The 19,356-nt window shown below is 40.3% G+C and overlaps 2 protein-coding genes across 3 annotated transcripts; one reads left to right on the top strand and one right to left on the bottom strand.

Annotated features, from left to right (window-relative positions):
- Nucleotides 1-26: 26 nt before the first annotated feature.
- LOC110377006 (conserved oligomeric Golgi complex subunit 4) lies at nucleotides 27-7,660 on the bottom strand. Its single transcript, XM_064035322.1, has 14 exons — nucleotides 7,461-7,660; nucleotides 7,198-7,395; nucleotides 7,003-7,105; nucleotides 6,620-6,752; nucleotides 6,255-6,375; nucleotides 5,568-5,747; nucleotides 4,954-5,127; nucleotides 4,480-4,607; nucleotides 4,198-4,311; nucleotides 3,518-3,716; nucleotides 2,773-3,025; nucleotides 1,576-1,742; nucleotides 553-755; nucleotides 27-166 (listed from the first exon to the last, which is right to left on the bottom strand). Exons 1-14 carry the CDS (start codon nucleotides 7,545-7,547, stop codon nucleotides 124-126), a joined length of 2,103 nt encoding a protein of 700 aa, XP_063891392.1. The 5' UTR covers nucleotides 7,548-7,660; the 3' UTR covers nucleotides 27-123.
- A 442-nt stretch (nucleotides 7,661-8,102) lies between these two features.
- Nucleotides 8,103-19,110, top strand: LOC110376995 (kelch-like protein diablo). Of its 2 annotated transcripts, XM_021335666.3 has the most exons (14): nucleotides 8,103-8,350; nucleotides 8,466-8,536; nucleotides 11,380-11,470; nucleotides 12,007-12,177; nucleotides 13,732-13,900; nucleotides 14,267-14,446; nucleotides 15,707-15,865; nucleotides 16,240-16,432; nucleotides 16,779-17,002; nucleotides 17,290-17,442; nucleotides 17,509-17,759; nucleotides 18,097-18,235; nucleotides 18,494-18,606; nucleotides 18,950-19,110. In XM_021335666.3, exons 3-14 carry the CDS (start codon nucleotides 11,409-11,411, stop codon nucleotides 18,972-18,974), a joined length of 1,839 nt encoding a protein of 612 aa, XP_021191341.1. In that variant the 5' UTR covers nucleotides 8,103-8,350; nucleotides 8,466-8,536; nucleotides 11,380-11,408; the 3' UTR covers nucleotides 18,975-19,110. The 2 variants fall into 2 exon arrangements, with proteins under 2 accessions (XP_021191341.1, XP_049691800.1); XM_049835843.2 differs by lacking the exon at nucleotides 11,380-11,470.
- Nucleotides 19,111-19,356: the final 246 nt, after the last annotated feature.

Genomic DNA, 19,356 nt, shown 5'->3' with positions numbered 1-19,356 from the left:
ATTAGATACTAAAGGAAACACGACAATTAATTTAGGTAAATAATTTTATTTTAAATGCAATACAGGCAATATAATATATTAGTGTTAAAATAGTTTAACATTTCTACGATATAACAATAAATACTATAGCTTCACTCGTTTGATATCTTCCATTTTGAAATCGGTCCTGGAACAAAGGAATGTTGAATAGAAATAAGGGCAATTTACCATATTTTAGAAAAGAGTTAGAAAGAAAAGAAAATAATTTATTTTTACGCAAGAAAAAATATATACTTTAGATCGTATTAACGCCACTGAAATACAGATATTTGTTTCTGGTTATTTCGATGGTGTTGTGGGTTTGGTTATTTCGACGGATTCTATAGTGTTTTCGGCCTATTATTACGGTAAGTGAGGGGTAAATATGTAACTTGGCTGTTGTGTGACCTATTGACTAAATTGGAAAATATTAAAGAGAGCAGTGATAGTGGCTTCTTCTACTAGTCACAAGGCCACGGAGCATCTCGACCTTCAATAAATGGATGCTAAGAGATAACGTAGCCACTAGCTAACCTTCTTGCGAGTATGTCCTTCGCGAGTGGTGCGGCCAGTCTCGGCGTGGGCAGCAGCGCGTGCGGCGCCTGCGCGGGCGCCTCCAGCGCGAGCAGCGCGGCGGCCTGCGTCAGCCGGGAGCAGCGCTCACGAGCCCCGCCTGCGCTGCTGCCGGCCCAGGCGGCCAGGCGACGTGCCCGACGCTCTACTGCTAGACCGCCTTCCTGTTAATTACATTAGAAAAAATATTATTTTTGCTGTTCATAAAAACGCACATCTATTTTAGAAGATATCATCATCCTCCGAGCCTTTCCCAAACTATGTTGGGGTCGGCTTCCAGTCTAACCGGATTCAACTGAGTACCAGTGCTTTACAAGAAGCGACTGCCTATCTGACCTCCTCAACCCAGTTGCCCGGGCAACCCGATAACCCTTGGTTAGACTGGTGTCAGACTTACTGGCTTCTGACTACCCGTAACGACTGCCAAGGATGTTCAATGACAGCCGGGACCTACAGTTTAACGTGCCATCCGAAACACAGTCATTGGCGTCTAAGATATACTCAGAAAGTACATACAAACTTAGAAAATTTGCATTGGTACTTGCCTGACCTGGAATCGAACCCGCGCCCTCATACTCGAGAGGTTGGTTCTTTGCCCACTAGGCTACCACGACTTTTTATTTCAGAAGATATAAGAGAGTAAATAAAAATGAATGGAGATACCATAAGGCAGGTAGGTCAATAGATATTTGCCTTTTTCTAGGTCTAATATGTACGGCGGGCATGATCAAACTGACTAGTTACGAGTGAACTAACAAGACGTACGGATACTTTGAGACATCTGCCAACGATTCTTGGTATGCATTATAAAAATGGACGGGTTCCTTGCCCTCCCCCCCCCCAAACACCTGCTTTTTGGCGCGCTACTTTCTTAGAAGATTTTCCGTCATGACATCTCCGTTAATCATTCTATTCTCTTCGACAATCAAGCCCATTATGGTCAAAATCACGTTAAATTGTAACCTTTTTCTATTTAACACATACCCGATCATATCTGTTATGCAGTATAGCCTGCTCAGCCCGTGTGGTGAGGTCGGCGAGCGCGGCCAGCAGCAGCGCGTCCACCGACCGCCCCGACACCTGCGCACGGGCACCTTCGGTAAACTGCTCCAATGCTTGTGGTAGTGCGTCCGCGTCGTCTTCCATCTCATCTGGAAATTATAATATTTTAATCTATATAAATAAAAATGAATTGTTGTTCGTTAGTCTGATTAAAAATCGAGAACGGCTGGGCCGATTGAGCTGATTTTGGTTTTAAAATGTTTGAAGAGGTCCAGGGAAGGTTTGAACGATACGAAGTTCGCGGGATCAGCTAGTTATTAATAAAGGACCATGCCCATCTGTGCCCCAGTAACGCCCAGAGAAAGTATATTACAAGATAGCCTTATTAAATAAAAACTAGAATTATAATGATAATTTGAAGTCTTAAAAAGCACCGGTTAAAAAATAAAAAAATAAGACATTCTTGTTGATATTGCAGTACATGACATCGTTTCAATCATGCTTTATTTATTACGGTCTGGAATCTCGTCTATTGGCCCATGTATATATTCATTTAATGTATACAATATATTAGAATAACTGACATGTTTAGTTTATCTAATAACATACAATTAAGCCATGAATTCATGATGATCATGAAGTTCCTAGTGAAAAACTAATAGCAATGCTGTCTATAAACGATAAAATGTATAAAAAACCAGTGGGAAGTTATCATGTTTAATGTCCAATATCTTTTGAATCGGTGCTTTATATAATATTAAATCTAGATATCTTACATATATGGCTATAAAGCTATCGTATGACATAGAACTGGAATTTGGGCATTGCATGGCGTTGCTGACTTTTGACTCCATACTAATATGGGCATGATCCTTTATGTTAGGTTCAATTTGTGTGAAAATCGATATGGCTAGAAAAAAAATACGTCTAAACTAGAAGCAGATAGAAGGTGAAAGGAGAAAATAAACAGCGCCGACCTCAAATAAAGTTGGAATAAGGACATTTTAATTTTGAAAACATCAAGTCTCTTCCCAGCTTTCAAAAGATCACTTTGGTCTATATAAAACGTGACTTTTTAGACAACAAATAGATCATGTTTTCAAAGTCGGCAAACCATCAAAAAATTAAACCATAATTACCAAAATTCATAAAATAAAGTGAATAAAACTTAGCACATACCAGCATGTGGCGCCGGATCAGCCAGCCTCTGCGCCCAAGCCGCCAACTTCGGCTGCAACGCGGCCACCAGTGCCGACAACGCCAACTCATGCGCAGCCCTGAAGGCGGCCGCCGCCGTGCCCAGCCCGGCCGCGCAGGACGTGAGCTTGGCGAGCTCGGGCGGGCCGCGGGCGAGCGACGAGGCCGCGGCGCAGGCTTCGCTGGCGAGCCGCTCCGACCATTCCGCGCCGGCTTCTGCTTCGTTCATGTGCGCCTGGTAGTGACAACAGATTATATTATTGGCTTTATATCTCTAGCTCGTAAATCAAAATTCAAACACATTGTTACATATTTTTGAGTTGTTAAATAACATTGTAATTTAGTCTGTTATTTATCGTATTTGTACGCTTCAATGCAAGACATAGATGGACTAATATTATAATGACATTGAACCACCTTTTTAAACCTATGTTTACAAATAAAGATTTCATTTTCTGTCAAATGTTGGAGTTATAGTTTTTCTGTCACTCTTACGCTTGGGGTGGATCCAGTTCTTAAAATAGGTTGTGGGTACACTCATCCGATATGGTATATTTTTCTTTCATGTAATCACATTTATTATATTCAGGTACATGAAGGGGTACATAGGGTGAGTACATAAAGGAAGTATGTAAATTAAAATATTAAAAGAGTACATAAGGAAAATTACAAGGGTGTAAATTTTCTAGATATCAAGAATTTGAAGGCATTCAGGAAATAAACTAACCAGGTACAGCATCCTCTGCGCCTCAGCATCAGGATCATCCATGGGCCTCTGTGGCCTTGGCGACGCCAGAGCTAAGGGCTCTATGGGCGGCGCCCGCAGCCAGCGGCGCAGGGCGGCGGCGGCGCCTCGCTCCAGCTGGGAGGACACCTCGTTGAGTACCGCACAGGCTCCGTCTACGCTGCACGACGATACTGCGCGTCTAAGGAAATGAAGATGGTAGATATGTATGTTTAATACACAGAGTTTTATTAATAGTGTAAACTAGAGGAACATTAGAATTTAAATTATTTGATTAATTGACATTGCTATGGGGAACTGCATAAAACCGCCTACACACAGAACAGCATAGCAGAAGATTCAGCTACTGTTACTGCAGCGGATGCTTCAGTAATTGACCTGTCACTGTACATTACTAACAAATCATGTACCTACTATAGCATCCCAGTCACCTACTAACAAACGTGTACTAGACTTCCCAGGAAATACTACGACATTCTCCAATAAATCAGTTTGAAACATAGTATTAATTTATTTTAAGTTTCCTTTGCACAAAAAAAATAAATCTCTGCCATCTGGCCTTCATATTTCTACACTAGAAAACTATACCATAATTCGAAAAAAAAACTTCAATCATTTACACAATTCTAAGTAAAATAATATTTTGTAGATACAACACTCACCTGATAACTTTCCTAGCTATGAAGAACACGTCATCAACTAAGCTGGATGTAGTAACACCGATCTGTGGTGTTGCCATCTTCAGTGCTTTGTTTACGCTCTCCTCCAAGAAATACCTAGAGATTTAGAATAAAACTATAGCATCAGGACTTTTTAAAATATGTACTACCAACTTCACTCTCGGACTTTGGTATTTCTTAGATTGTAATCTCTCTAGTCTTTTTCCAAGATTGTTGTGATCGACTTCCAGTCTAACGGAATGTTTCAGTTTTAGTGTATTTTACCTTTCTAATGCTAAATAGTAAGCGAGTATGTCCTGTGCAGTTCGCATGAGGTCACACTCAGCAATAATCTTCTCCACTGCATCTATGCACGCCTTTTTCTCCGTCTCTTTTAGAGTCGACGCGTCAGCCTGTATTGAGAGTAAATAAACTTTGGTTAAATGGTGAATAACTAAGTTTATTGGGGGTTTCTTTTGCCAATTAATTTACCCAGAAAACATTTAAAAAAAATCTGATGCAATTGTTTGGGTTAGTAGGAAGTGGTTTCAACATTAGCGGTTTGGGGACTGCCTTTTGAAACTTGTGTTAAAAAGTGTTCCGACCTAATTTGATTGCTTCCACACTTCCCAATTCGATGAGTGTTTTTTGTTTTTCCGTCATCACTTCTGGGCCCTACCTCGTCTTTGCAATTATTATTTTTTAATTTTTTACTACATAATCCCTATGTCAAGAGCACATATCAATAGAGATACTAACCTCAGTCTGCCTCCTAATAAAAGAAAAGTACAGCCATATCCTGGAGTGTGTGAGAGCCAGCTCCGCCAGCACCGGCTCCGCGCTCAGCGCCGACCCCACGCCCCGCGCCGGCTCCGACTCCAAGCGACGAGCTGCTACCATCTCCGTGAACACGCGACGTACTCCAGCGCAGACCTACGACATATTATACGATACGATAAGCTTGGCTGCTTTAGGATGGCAAAAATAATAGTTAAAAGTTGGTTAGATACAGAGGAAATTCCATGAATTCTGGACTTAAGACTGTAACTACTAAACGCAAACAGTAGTTTATTGTTTCTTTTGAAGGTAGTCAAGTTTAAAATATTGTAATGAAACAGTGCTTTTGTCAACCCTTGCTCAGAAATAAGTCATCCTCCGAGCCTTTATCCCGGACGATGAAACACACGGAGGACAGAAATAAGTACGATGGATAATAAATGCAATGTTAGTAAAACAAAAACTTCAAAAAAGTCTAAATCCATCGTCAAAGCAGCTACAAAATGACCAACCCCGGATATTTTAGCAACGAATTGTCAAATTGTCGTCCAACTTCAGACTATCCAAGACACAATAATAGCTTGTATAATACTAACATGAGGCTGCAAAGCCCTAAGCGCCCTCGGCAGCTTCCCGGGCGCCGGCGCAGCCATCCGCCGCGCCCGCTGCAGAGCAGCGCCGCCCGCCTCCACCACCCGCGTGACGGCGTCGGCAAATACTGCCGCCTCTGACCGCGCGTCTGTTACTACGCACGCACGACGGATCGCTACGTCTGTCTGATAACAAACGTCATGTCAAATACAAAAATGTATTGGAACTTGTATAATTTTTAGCAAGGCATTTGATAGGGTTTATCGTTCATAACCTACTTCTGAGAAGCTTAGTGTCTCACAAAACTGCATAAATTATTATTAATATGCTATTGTCTAAAATATTACTTTTATCTTTAAACCATAGCATAAATATTGTACATCATAATGAAAAATATCGAAGTGGCAAACGTCAATAGAACTTTCGGTGTCCCACAGGGTACGATTTTGAGCCCACCTTAATTGTAATACCATGCAGATATTGATTTACATTTGATTTTTTGTTGTTTTCTATTTATATTTGTAGGCCGATGCTACGGCGAAACATGCAGAACTTATAACAAATGTTACATCTATGTACCCCGTGTTTCATACAAATAAAGATTCTTATTCTTATTCTTAGTATAAAATTTGTAACTAACTGGTAATTGCTATGAAAGAAAATAGCCCTTAACATTATTTATTATAACTTACTTGTGTGGCCAGATATTTGGCAAGAAGATCGACTCCCTCTTCAGCACGTCCAATCTGTGGGAACAGTTTGAACAGTCGCTCCACACTCTGTTCATCTTCCTTACGAGCTGCCTCTTCAAACCTAAGAAATAACATGACTAACTTAAAGTTCTTTACTTTTACCAACACAGCAAACATTATCTTTTAAAAGGTTTTTTGACTAGGCAATTGATCATCACTACAATTACTCATTTAATTTAAATGGATTTAGGACATACTTTATTTATTAATTTGTTTACAATTTTGGCGCCTGACAATTTTTATGGTATTGTATTGTAAGTTGTGTGCAAAAAACTTGGCATGTGTTAGTACTTGTCTTTACATACTTGCGCACTAGATGTTCATACAGTGTATTAGCCGCTCGGGTCATGGCGTCACGGGGATCTGGTGCCCCTCGAGCTCTGGCTGCTGCTACTGACCCAGGGTCCATACTGAGGAACCGAGATACATGGCCGGCACCTGAAGCATGATCATTTTAGTATTATTGCTAGTAATGTGCCTTTTATGAGCAGGGCAACAAGGTGAGTCTTTTGATTGAAGTAAATAGAATTAGGTTACAGAACTTTTATAGTGTAGGTAGGTATCTATCTATGTCCTTTGTAAAACTCATGTATTATTAAAGACTTTAACCAAAACTTTTGATGGATTACATACATGCTGTATACACAATGACCAAAAGAAAGTAATAGTTTGGTTTTTCTTAACATACCAGTTTCATAATCATGTGCCTTTATAGCAGCCTCAACTCCAGCACTACACAGCTGTAGATCTATTAGGTCATGCACACGCCGCTGACATTCTGCTACACGCGACTGGAAACATATACAAAACAACATATTGAATACTCAATACAAAGGCTACTCTATATATTCACCAGGCTCATAAAGATAGTGGAGTTACTTACCCTTGCCAGGTCTAACTGTCGTACTTTAGCGCTAACATCCCTCGCAAGACCGGCAGTCTTATCCACCATGTCTGCCGCAACTTGAGCATCAGTCTTCACTTCATTTAGCTTCGTGTAAGCCTGGCTCGCTGCACGGAGACGACCCTCTAGGGAGCACGCCCGGGACAGCACTCCAGATAAGGCCTCATCAACCTCCGACTGCGAAACAACTACGTTTACAAGAGGAACCTTCTGCCATCGTCATCAAAACAAATCAACCTTACCTCTTCTTTTTCAATCTCGTTGAGCGCTTTCTGCAAGCCCTCGTCAGTAGATACATCGTACTTCTCTAGAAGAAGACTCAGTGACATTTCCAGCGAGTTCAAGTAATTAGCGAGATCTTCGATTGTCAGCTTATTTTTATTTGGAAACAATTCACAAAATCTGCGGCCTCTGTAGGAGCTGGCAGCAGAACTGTCAAGTGTCATTTATCAACAAATATGTGTCAAATTCAATGTCAGTCAGTAATACACAATGAAGTGTCATGTCAGTTCAGATATTTTCCAACAGCTGTGAATTTATAGTTTTGCTAAAATAACAACTACGTTGTACAAAGTTATCTAAATCAACTCAAAAAATTACCTGGTTGTGGTAAGATATATTTCGTCTGATTAACAGTGTTCTTGACGCTAAAATGAGGGAATAAAAAAGACAAGATATTAGCTTTCCAATTTTTTATTGCGGCAATCGCAAACTTGACAATACATGACGTACATTCGAAACCTTGATTCGGGTTTCCAAATACATTTTATAGATGGTATATTATTTACACAAAATAAAATGTTTTCGTATTTTTTAAATGTAAAACAATGACTAGAATAGAGTTTTGTCAAATTTGCATGGTTCCGTTTCTATTTATGTGTAACGATTTAAAAGAAACAAGTTCTTCAGTGAAGGCCGTATGATAGCCTGTCAGTTATTTTGATCAGACCTTCAAAAATTGACTAGTGGACAAAAGTACGATACCTATGCTGCAACATTAGTAAACATAAAAACTTGTGAAATCGTAAAATCGATGTGCCGTTAACTGTTTTACATTCCTCAGGGCGTTTGATAAGTGTAACACTCCTTAGAGGGCAGGTTTCTTTGTGAGGTCGAATAGGAATCGTCAAAGGTGAGTGCTGAGTGAGGCTGAGGGCATACATTGCATAAATTAGTTGTATTGGCAAACAAGATTGTGGTGTGTGAATCGGGGCTGGATCACGGTAATGCTGAATGGTGTGTTGCAGATTGACTCCGTGTGGGGCTGGGCTTCGCCCCCGCTGCGGTTGCAGCTGGGTAACTCACGCGGACACAAAAGGTGAGTGAACTTTCATATCATTGACAAATAATTGGCACGAATTTTTTTCACATAGTTTGAATAGTTTTTTAATTGATGGCTGTGTTATCATGAAACATGAAGTCATTGTTTTGTCTCTGGGTGGGCTTGTATTGTAAATATGAGACTGGCAACAGCTGATTGTTTATACAGCCTAGTAGCAGCATCTACTAACGTTGGATGTGTTTTTCCTGCTGTGAGAATGAAAAGGATGAATGATTCTAATAATAATCTGTCTCACAGTTTTCTTTTTCACTAAACTAGATTTTTCCTGAATTTTCAGCCACTTAGTGTGTTTGTGTGTGATTCATAGCTTATTACTAAACAACCAATAGAAGGTGATGTATTTCTTTCTTGTGTATTATCATGATTAACTGCTATAAATAAACATAAAATAAGAACATTCATTTTATGGCAATCCATGTAGCAAGAGATGTAGAACTCTCTCTGGAATTGAACTTGGTCCACGCCTTTCCCTTGTTTGATTGGTTGAAATTATAATTTAAAATGACAATTTATCCAGTAATGTGGTCTAAACTTAGAAATGTGTGACAGCTAGAAAAATAGGTCAATAGATGTTTACAAATTTATTTAAATCTTAATTAGGTCACCATACTATCTAAATATATTGACCAGCATACATTACTCCACACTCTTGTTTTCAATACTTGAAATATTTGTCTGAGTGAAAATTGTGCTTTATCATGTTAATACTACAAACATCATTAGTCTTATGATGTCTGTTTAAAACATAATCAACACTAAAATATTTTATAATGCTTGAAACATTCCTCATTGTCTGAAGAAATCTTATAAATACATACTATAATATATGCAAATAAATGTGTAACACCTATTGTGGTGTGTATGAGATTGCTTGGAAAGATATAAATAAAGTGACCCGCAGTCATAAAAGCTCATAATTTATACGCAATCAACCCAGATATTAATGAAACTTTTATATAATGAGAATGTTTTAAAGAAGCGCTGTTACATCAGCGTTGATGTGCGCTACTGACATTACACAAGGTGATTGTGTAAATGTGTGAATGAACGGCATTAACAATTAGTTTCCTAGTGAATAGTCGGCTAGTTAGGAGAGAGCCAGGGAGCCATGTAGCCTTGACTGTAAACTTGTTGAACATTTGTTCCGCATTCTTGTACGTAGGATTGTTTTAATTTAACAAATATTTGGTTTTGCCTGTTGATTTCCAGATAAAATCATTTCCCACATTGTTATTGTAGTTAATGAGGCCATAAAATATGGAAATTATATGTAAATCAAAGTAATTTTTTCAACTAAACTCATAATTAAGTCAAGAGATTTTCTAAATTTTCTCAAATCAACCACTTTATTTATTTTGACGAAATTTTATATCGAAAACATAGGATTATAAAAAAGCTATTATCCCAGCTGGTTGTGATCAAAATCATTTTTTTGGCACTGGTCTTTTATCGCAAAAGACTCAATAAGTGCTATCTGTCGCGTTTTTATTACTGTTTCCATATTACGAGGAATTAGTCAGTGTCTATACTCCCCGCCTATGTGGCGCTCGACAGATGAGCAACTTCGTCAGTGCAAGTGCCCAACAACCCAAGGTTAAAGTGTAGTAAACTCTGTATTTTGGCGGCACATCACGAAAAATAGTTTTGGCTTTCAACTCTGCCAGAATTCTTAGAAACAATTTTTGCACCTATTTCAACTTTTTGAAAACAAATGAGAGTAAAATTTAGTTCTTTCCAGTGTTTACCATTGTGAACTACCTGCCTACGCAATCCGCATCACAATGCACGAGTATTGACTTAAAGCTAGCATGTTGCGAGGTGGTTGACATTTCAGCACCAATTTGACCTACTTACCTAACTTAGGTAACTCCTAGCTTACAAAGTTACAATACATCTCAGTGCTACACTATTTTATGACGTCATTTGTCACGTTCTCCCGTGCGAGTGTCCCTGCCCGCCAATGCGAATCCCACATCAAATGTACGGACTACTATAAATAGTTTCCATTTGCAATAAAATGATAGAACAGGTAGTGACCCATATAATTTCATGGACATAAAGAGTAGGTGAGACCGCGACACATATCTAGGTCGCGAGGCTGCAAGACTATTGTAGTTCAACTATCGAGCATGGACTGTTTATTTATGCTGATGCGATAATAATTGAAGAGTTTCGCTAACTATCTAATTAGATAAACTAGATATTTTTAGGCATGTACACTGTGACTAATGTTTGCGTGGACGGAAGAAGTCGGATGGTTAAAATGATTTATTTGTATGAAGATCTTGCTAAACTAATTCTGATGTATTATAATCGTCCTCCTTAGACATCGATTTCTCAATTACAGTGGTCATGCACGGCTTTCCTCTGAATATTCTATTGGCTTTTCTAATAGTTGGATTGTAGCGTCCACCTGCATTATTTATAGCTGCAGTTTCGATCTGGAATACTTACGTTGATACTGAATTGTAAGCCTTTATTAGCGAAAGCGTCCGAAGAAGGGTTTTCCACATTTAAAACGTCGTTTCGAGTAGCTCAGGAACTAAAGAGACGTCCGTCTGCCAGAGATATTTTTAACAACGTTATTTACAAACAAACGAATGAAGTATTGACCACACAGTTTGTTGTTTAAACACATTATTTTGGAAAGCGAAAGGTATAACCACGACAAAAATACAAGCATTTCTGTTAGCAGCTGTTCTTTTAGAAGGAAATTTATTTTTTTAATGACTATCCACAAACGCATTTATATTTTTGACCAAGAATATGATTACTTTTATTTGTTGAAAGTCTCTGACGTTCAAATTGTATATTTTCAGCGAAACACAAGCTGAATCTCGCGGGCCGCATGCTGCCCTTTGGGCTTTCGGTCCGGCCCGACGCCATATTGTTTGAGGCCCGGAACATGAAGTAATTAACTTAAAACTTAAACTATCAAAATATTTTTAAGTTCAATGTTGTATTATAAGTATTTCTTGATCAAAGGTAAAATTGAGTTCATTTTTCAAAAGCCCACAGTCTACATGGCGAGGCAACTGCAAATGAGCCTTACAAAAGGCTTTTAAAACAATTGATCCCCCGCTTTCCGTGTCTAGTAGATTCCAACTGCTTCAATGTATGTAATTTGAAGGCTATAGGTGCTTATTGTTTTCGCTTACTACCACCGAATCTTCGCACACCTCACAAGGACTGACTTGTGCTGGAGTTCTCACTGCACTGTGTTCGAGGCCGGCAATACAGGAACTGCCAGCAGTCAGGGGCGACAGCTTCAAGCTGTCGAATGCACAGTGAACTGCAGAGCATACACGAACCGCTCGAGCAGTTGCAACTGATTCGGGCGGTCGACAGCTTGAAGCTGTTGCCCCTGACTGCTTCAAGCGGTCCGTGTATTGCCGGCTTAAGTATAAGGGGGGTGTGAAGGTAAAGTTGTGGTGACGGGTGTCCAGGATGGGGGAGGGCGGGTCGCCGGGCGGCGGCGGCGGCGGCGGGGCGCGGCTGTCGCACACGTCGGAGAAACACCCGCGCGCCATCCTCGGCGAGCTGTCGGCGCTGCGCCGTCACCGGGAGCTGTGTGATGTGGTGCTCAATGTCGCTAACAGGAAACTCTTTGCTCACCGGTAGGTTGTAAACCTCTTTTGTACTGATGTGTGAAGGTAAAGAGTCTGTTTGAAGAATACCCTCCTGAAACTATACTAAGGCAGACAGAAGTTTACTTTTACCTCATAAAATCCGAGTCGTATTTTACCGAGAAGTCCTGGCTGCAAAACAAAATAATTCAAACATTTTATATTTGCATTTATAAGCAGTTTGTATGCTGCTCAGTCTGCAAGGATTTAGATATCTTCAGCCTTACTTATAAAAATCATCTAATCATCTTGTAATCATTGTTTTAGCTAATTACTACTTAAAGCTTTAAATAGTGATTAAATTATTTTGACCTATAAACGTTGCTTAAGCATGTCTTAAGTAATGAACAGATAATGACATAAAAACATACTAATTTCTCAACACTACCGGAATGTTGGTAGCTTAAAAAAATATTTGTCATCAAAACGTTGTGTAATGGCAACAATGGCATCCGTAAAATATAAAATTAAAAAGTTGAGTTGTCAATAAACCGGAAATGAAAAATCAGCTGGTAGGAATCCAGCCATTTTGCTAATTAGTGGGTTAAACAAGGGTGTGAGGCTACTTAATTTGACAGCTCATTTAAGACATTGCTAAGAAAATGATTTAGTTCAGCCACGTTTATAAGTAAGATTTTTTCTTAAACACCCCTTAAGTATAACTTATTACAGCCTTACTTATAAAATAATAAGTTATACTTAAGAGATGTTTAAGAAAAAATCTTACTTATAAACGTGGCTGAAATAAATCATTGTCTTAAATGAGCTGTCAAATTAAGTAGCCTCACACCCTTGTTTAACCCGCTAATTATCAAAATGGCTGGATTCTTACCAGCTGATTTTTCATTTCCGGTTTATTGACAGCTCAACTTTTTAATTTTATATTTTACGGATGTCATTGTTGCCATTACACAACGTTTTGATGACAAATATTTTTTTAAGCTACCAACATTCCGGTAGTGTTGAGAAATTAGTATGTTTTTATGTCATTATCTGTTCATTACTTAAGACATGCTTAAGCAACGTTTATAGGTCAAAATAATTTAATCACTACTTAAGGCTTTAAGTAGTAATTACTTAAAACAATGCTTAGAAGATGATTTGTTGATTTTTATAAGTAAGGCTGTTAGTTTATAAGTAAGACTGCTTATCTTTAAAATATTCTTTGTTTAAAGTTGACCTAGTTTTTTCCTACGTTGTTTTTATGATAATTCTTTTATGTTTTGTTTTGAAACTATTTTAATAGTTTCTTGGGAAATACACAGATGTTTATGTTTTTATAAACATCCAAATGTTTAATCACTCTTTTGGATCCTGGCAGTATAAACACTAGAAGCTAAATAATAAAATTGCATTCACTTGCATTCGACAATAAATTGCTAAGACAGTATTCCCAAGCTGCAAACTCTCATTTGCCCCTATCGTAAAGCCCAATAGATTTACATTAAACCTGTGAGTACAAAGGCCGTATAAAGGATTTCGTCTTCTTAATGAGTCAACGGCAATACATGCCCAGTATATTACACTGGACTGTTCGCAATCCAGGGTGATCCTGTCAGCATGCAGCCCGTACTTCCGCGCGATGTTCACGGGCGAGCTGGCCGAGTCGCGCGCCACCGAGGTGACCATCCGCGACGTGGACGAGCAAGCCATGGAGCAGCTCGTCGAGTTCTGCTACACTGCCCACATCGTCGTCGAGGAGAGCAATGTTCAGGTCAGTTGCGGCGCCACAGGATCCTCCAAGAATTTAGGGCATTAGAAGACCACAATTGTCTCTCTTATCCCTTCAAAGTGGTGTTAAGTCATCCAAAAAGTCCCCTAAGTGTTTCGCAATAAATAGTGCCCTTAAATCGTAATCTGAATTCGTTACATGATTGAACTACTTACTTTTGTGTACATATTTACATTTTGAAAACGGTGACACGGAAAGGATTAAACATGCAATCAGACCAAGGTCTTTCGACGCATTTTTGAATGTCAATAAAAGAAAAGAAGGTTAGCTCTGATTGGAAAAATGTTGATTACTCGTATTTGAAGACCCTGACTTTGTAAGTCAGTCTTCAATAACCCTGTTCCCCAGGCGTTGCTCCCGGCAGCATGCCTGCTGCAACTCCAGGAGATCCAGGACGTGTGCTGCGAGTTCCTCAAGCGGCAGCTGGACTGCTCCAACTGCCTCGGCATCCGCGCCTTCGCCGACACACACTCTTGCCGAGAACTGCTCCGGATCGCTGACAAATTCACACAACAGAACTTTCCAGAGGTATGTTATAGTTAAAAATATTAAGCGAAAGTTGAATTAGTTCTCCCCTAAACTGAGCTGTTTTCAAATCCTTTAGGATCTCTGGGTACTACAGAGAGGGCGTCCTTCAGAGCAAAAACGGGTTTTCACAAAGCCCCAATGAACAAGAACTTATCATTTTTAAGACTTTTTTTTTTGCTTTTTCAAGACCTTTTACCATGAAAACTTTTTTCTATGTTCCTGTTTTATCTTTTTTGTTATTTTTTCTGCCGTAACCAATTTCTTCTTAATAGTCCCCTACTAGATTCTATTCGGCTTGTGTTTAAACGCCACCCAAAAAAGTACCTATTTTACTACCAAAAAAATTCTAAACGGTTACCAAAATGGATAAATGGTCACCAAATAACGTTTCCAAAAATATTATTAGATTAAACCATTTTTTCGTCTCATTGACTACTAAAAAAATATATGGACGCCTTTAAAATACACTTTAGACCAAATATTATATATTGTCACTACTTAGATGTTACCAATTATGTAATACCATGACTCCTAATTTGGTCATTTTTGTTAGACTAAAAAAGCTAACGATCGCTAGAATATTTCCCAAATACCAATTAATATACTAGGGTTCCCAAACGTACGTCGCTTATTTATTGTTATATGAATTTGTGTGTAACTCAGTGCGTTTAAAATGTAAGCACGCAACATGCAGCAAGCATGGCTTCTGTCACGGCTCCGGCGCTGCGGGGCTCCGGCGGTCCCATGCGAGCTTATCGTCGCAGCTGGTTTTCACGCTCACCACCGCAGCTTCGGCTTGCTGGCCGGCAGTGCCGGCCAGCCTCAGCCGCGGCGGCGAGCGCTGAAACTACCTGCGCCTCAGCTCGCAGGCCGCCTCGCCCCTCCGCGCCTACGCGGTTTTGAATTGCACTCTAGGGGTAGGGCAGACAAGACTACGTGGAGTCGGTTTTGCAGCGATTCGTTTTCGTCACTAACTTTGATTTTTGGTAGTAATAATAATCTTTTAGTTGGATAGAATTTGGTGACCATTAATCCATTTTGGGAACCAAAAATAATATTTGTGCGAGATTTGCGATTTTTCTGATGTTATTTTATTTTTTTTGGATCATAACATTAGATACTTTAGTGCCCTTTTAATAAAGTCAATTTATTTTTTTTGGAGTTGTTTATTTTATTTGGTGCCTCAGCTTAGAGTCTTAAAAATATTTTTGGTGACCGCCTATATTATACCCATTCTATTCTCCCGTATCTGGTACCCAGGTAATGGAAAGCGAAGAGTTCCTACTGCTGCCGGCGGCGCAGCTGATCGACATCGTGTCGTCGGACGAGCTGAACGTGCGCTCGGAGGAGCAGACCTTCCAGGCTGTCATGTCCTGGGTCAAGTATAATGTGGCTGAAAGGAGACAGCATCTGGCACAGGTGAGGAACTTAGTTTATATAGTAAATGTGGGTGATTCTATTTTTCACAGAAATATTTTTTTGGACCATTCTTCTTTCTAATTTACTCGACTGCGCCAAAAACAAGGTTATTTATTTACAATAAGGGCTGTTTACCTACTCCTTCTTGTTAACTAAAGAAAAAAACGAATCAGTACCTTTTGAAGATATACAATACGATATTTATGTAGATATTTTTATTTTTTATACATTATGTGACCTCTCCCTAGATATTTTCTGTATCATCCAGTAATATATAATAAATAATTAATTTCTGAATAGAGAGACACAGGTTTACTGCATCAAATATCATTAGCCAATGACCAATTAATATGAAGAATAACCCTCATTTCTAGGTCTTACAACACGTGCGGCTGCCACTTCTAAGCCCCAAGTTCCTCGTGGGCACAGTATCCTCAGAGCTGCTGATCCGGTCCGACGACGCCTGCCGCGACCTGCTGGATGAGGCCAAGAACTACCTGCTGCTGCCCCAGGAGAGGCCGCTCATGCAGGGACCTAGGACAAGGCCTAGGAAGCCTACGAGACGAGGTTAGTGAAATTCGGTTTGTAAATGAGAATTTTATAAAGGTACATTTTTAAGTATGTAGTTTTAAAGAACTCCTAATTCCCTTTAATTTATCCCAAATTGTTGGGAGTCAACGAAATAATAAAATATTTATTAATTCTGTATATAATTTATCAATTTATTTTTTAATTTATGCTTTCCATATTGAGACTGCGGCGCCCGAAGCTCATTCTGTACTACTATTTTCGTCATAGTTCTAATTGCAAATCAATTTGACAATTAACACAACTTTGGCACTTTTGATTGCGTTATTATTATTACCGGCTCTAGTATTTACTTTTTTGTTAATTCAATGTCGTGCATTTCCAGGAGAAGTCCTGTTCGCTGTGGGCGGGTGGTGTTCAGGCGACGCCATCGCGTCGGTGGAGCGGTTCGACCCGCAGACGTCGGAGTGGAAGATGGTGGCGCCCATGTCCAAGCGGCGCTGCGGCGTCGGCGTGGCCGTGCTGCACGACCTGCTGTACGCCGTCGGCGGCCATGACGGACAGAGCTATCTCAACAGCATCGAGCGGTATGATCCGCAGACTAATCAGGTCAGTGATACGCAAGCTTTGAGGTTTGAGGATCAAAAAGAGAGTAGGTAGATCATTTTGTGATGCGATAGCTATTGACAAAAATAGTAAGTCGAACGAATTACTTTTTTATTGTTATTTCTACCAGTCTTGATACCCCTAGCCATACATGAAATATGCAGTTCAAAAAGTCTGTAGATGTATTTTAATGGCTAGGAAAAATATTACTTGTGATATGATGGTAGTTAGATGAGTACGGAAATAGAAAACATGATGCGCCGATTAATTTGAGAAATGTACTGTTGCAGTGGTGCGGGTCGGTGGCGCCGACGTCGTCGTGCCGCACGTCTGTCGGCGTGGCCGTGCTGGAGGGCGCCCTGTACGCCGTCGGCGGCCAGGACGGCGTGCAGTGCCTCAACCACGTCGAGCGATACGACCCCAAGGAGAACCGCTGGACCAAGGTGCGTGCTCAACCAGGGCGAGCACACCTGCACTGCCGGCCGGTCCCTAATGTACGTACTCCCCAGGTGGCGCCGATGAACACGCGGCGGCTGGGCGTGGCGGTGGCGGTGCTGGGCGGGCAGCTGTACGCCGTGGGCGGGTCGGACGGCGCGGCGCCGCTGAGCTCGGTGGAGCGGTACTGCCCGCGCAGCAACAAGTGGAGCCAGGCCGCCAGCATGTCCACGCGCCGCAAGCACCTCGGCTGCGCCGTCTTCGACGGACAGATCTACGCCGTCGGCGGCCGCGACGACTGCACCGAGCTCTCCTCTGCCGAGCGGTCAGTCGCACACTCACATAGCTACTGCTCAGCACCAACAAGCGTAGTCAGTCATGCACTCAATACAGTGCTTTACACTTACAGCTACTTCTAAACCTCAACCTCAACCTTTTTATATCATAAACTGTAAATCATTCTGTCACTATCTCGCCGGATGACGGCACTTCAGCATTGCGGTACCACATAATTTACACCCGAATTTTTATGTCCACGTTTGTCTCATCTCAACTAAGACTATCACTTTCTGAAAGTAAAGATTTAATCCCGACGTCCTGCAGAACGACCAACAGAAATCGCACCGAAAAATACTTTAATAAAATTCGCTATATCTCCACAGTTACGAGCCACACACGGACACGTGGTCGCCGGTGGTGGCGATGACATCACGACGCTCGGGCGTCGGCCTGGCCGTCGTCAACGGGCAGCTGTATGCCGTCGGCGGCTTCGACGGCACCGCCTATCTTAAGTCTATAGAGGTAATTGTTAACTGAATTCTATGTAGATTGTGTTTTAAGAGTAAACTAATAGATTGCAAAACAAATATAAACATAGGATTACTTTTCAATCAGTAAATAAGTCTTTCAAAGATGTTTTCAGTTACCCATTCAGATCTATACAACCAAAGGGATTTTATTCCATCTGTTGATAAGTGCGTAGGAAGGATGTTATTTCTCCAAAAAGCTCTTTGTCGATAAACTCCAATGTAATTGACACTATACGTTGTAATGTTGTAGGTGTTTGACCCGGAATCGAACCAATGGCGATTATGTGGCGCGATGAACTACCGGCGGCTCGGCGGCGGCGTCGGCGTCATGCGAGCGCCGCATCATGACAACCATTATATATGGTGCGTATACACATTCACTCTTAACCACACACACACACACGCCCAAAGAGAATTTGAGACAAATAAATGGCGAAAAATTGGGCTTATATCAATTTCAACCGTAACATCAGTATGGCTGGTTCTTCTAACCTACAGACAGACATGTGTTGCTGGGGAGTTTGTTGCGCCACTTCTTCCCAGCAAAAACACATAGGAAGTGGTGAACTTTTAAAGGGGTTTTGGGGCCAGTCTTTTGTAAAAAATGCTCTGCAGCCAATTTTGAATAAGATTTTGACTTTGCCTTTCAAGGAGTAAATATTAATTCGAACGAAGTATTCTCTAAATATAATGTAATTTGTTTCAGGAACCGAAAAGACTCAGTAGTGTGAGGTGGCGGCACCCGCGCTGTAAGATATTCCCCCTCCACCTTATCAGTTAAGTCGTTACTCATTTACTTTATTGTTAATACAAATATACTATAATTGACTATTTATAAATAAATGAAATACAAAGTTTAGAATATTATTAATGCGTTTTATTTCACTGTTTTACAGTATTTTGTTATTATTTCTTAGATATATCGGGTGTGTCGTACCTAATCACATTAAATCCTACCACATATACTTAAAGGTATTCTTTCTATAACGAATTCCAAATTTTAACCAAATCCATCCATTGGTTTAGCCACAGAAATTATTTTTCGTTTTCATAATTTACAAAATCATGTGTAAAGCAGAGATAAAGTACGTAAGTGTCAATGACCCCGGCAAG

The sequence above is a fragment of the Helicoverpa armigera genome, chromosome 6, assembly GCF_030705265.1.
Source record: "Helicoverpa armigera isolate CAAS_96S chromosome 6, ASM3070526v1, whole genome shotgun sequence".
Taxonomy (NCBI): domain Eukaryota; kingdom Metazoa; phylum Arthropoda; class Insecta; order Lepidoptera; family Noctuidae; genus Helicoverpa; species Helicoverpa armigera.
The sequence above is the reverse complement of the archived record's forward strand: the minus strand, read 5'-3'. Positions and strand labels throughout refer to the sequence as shown.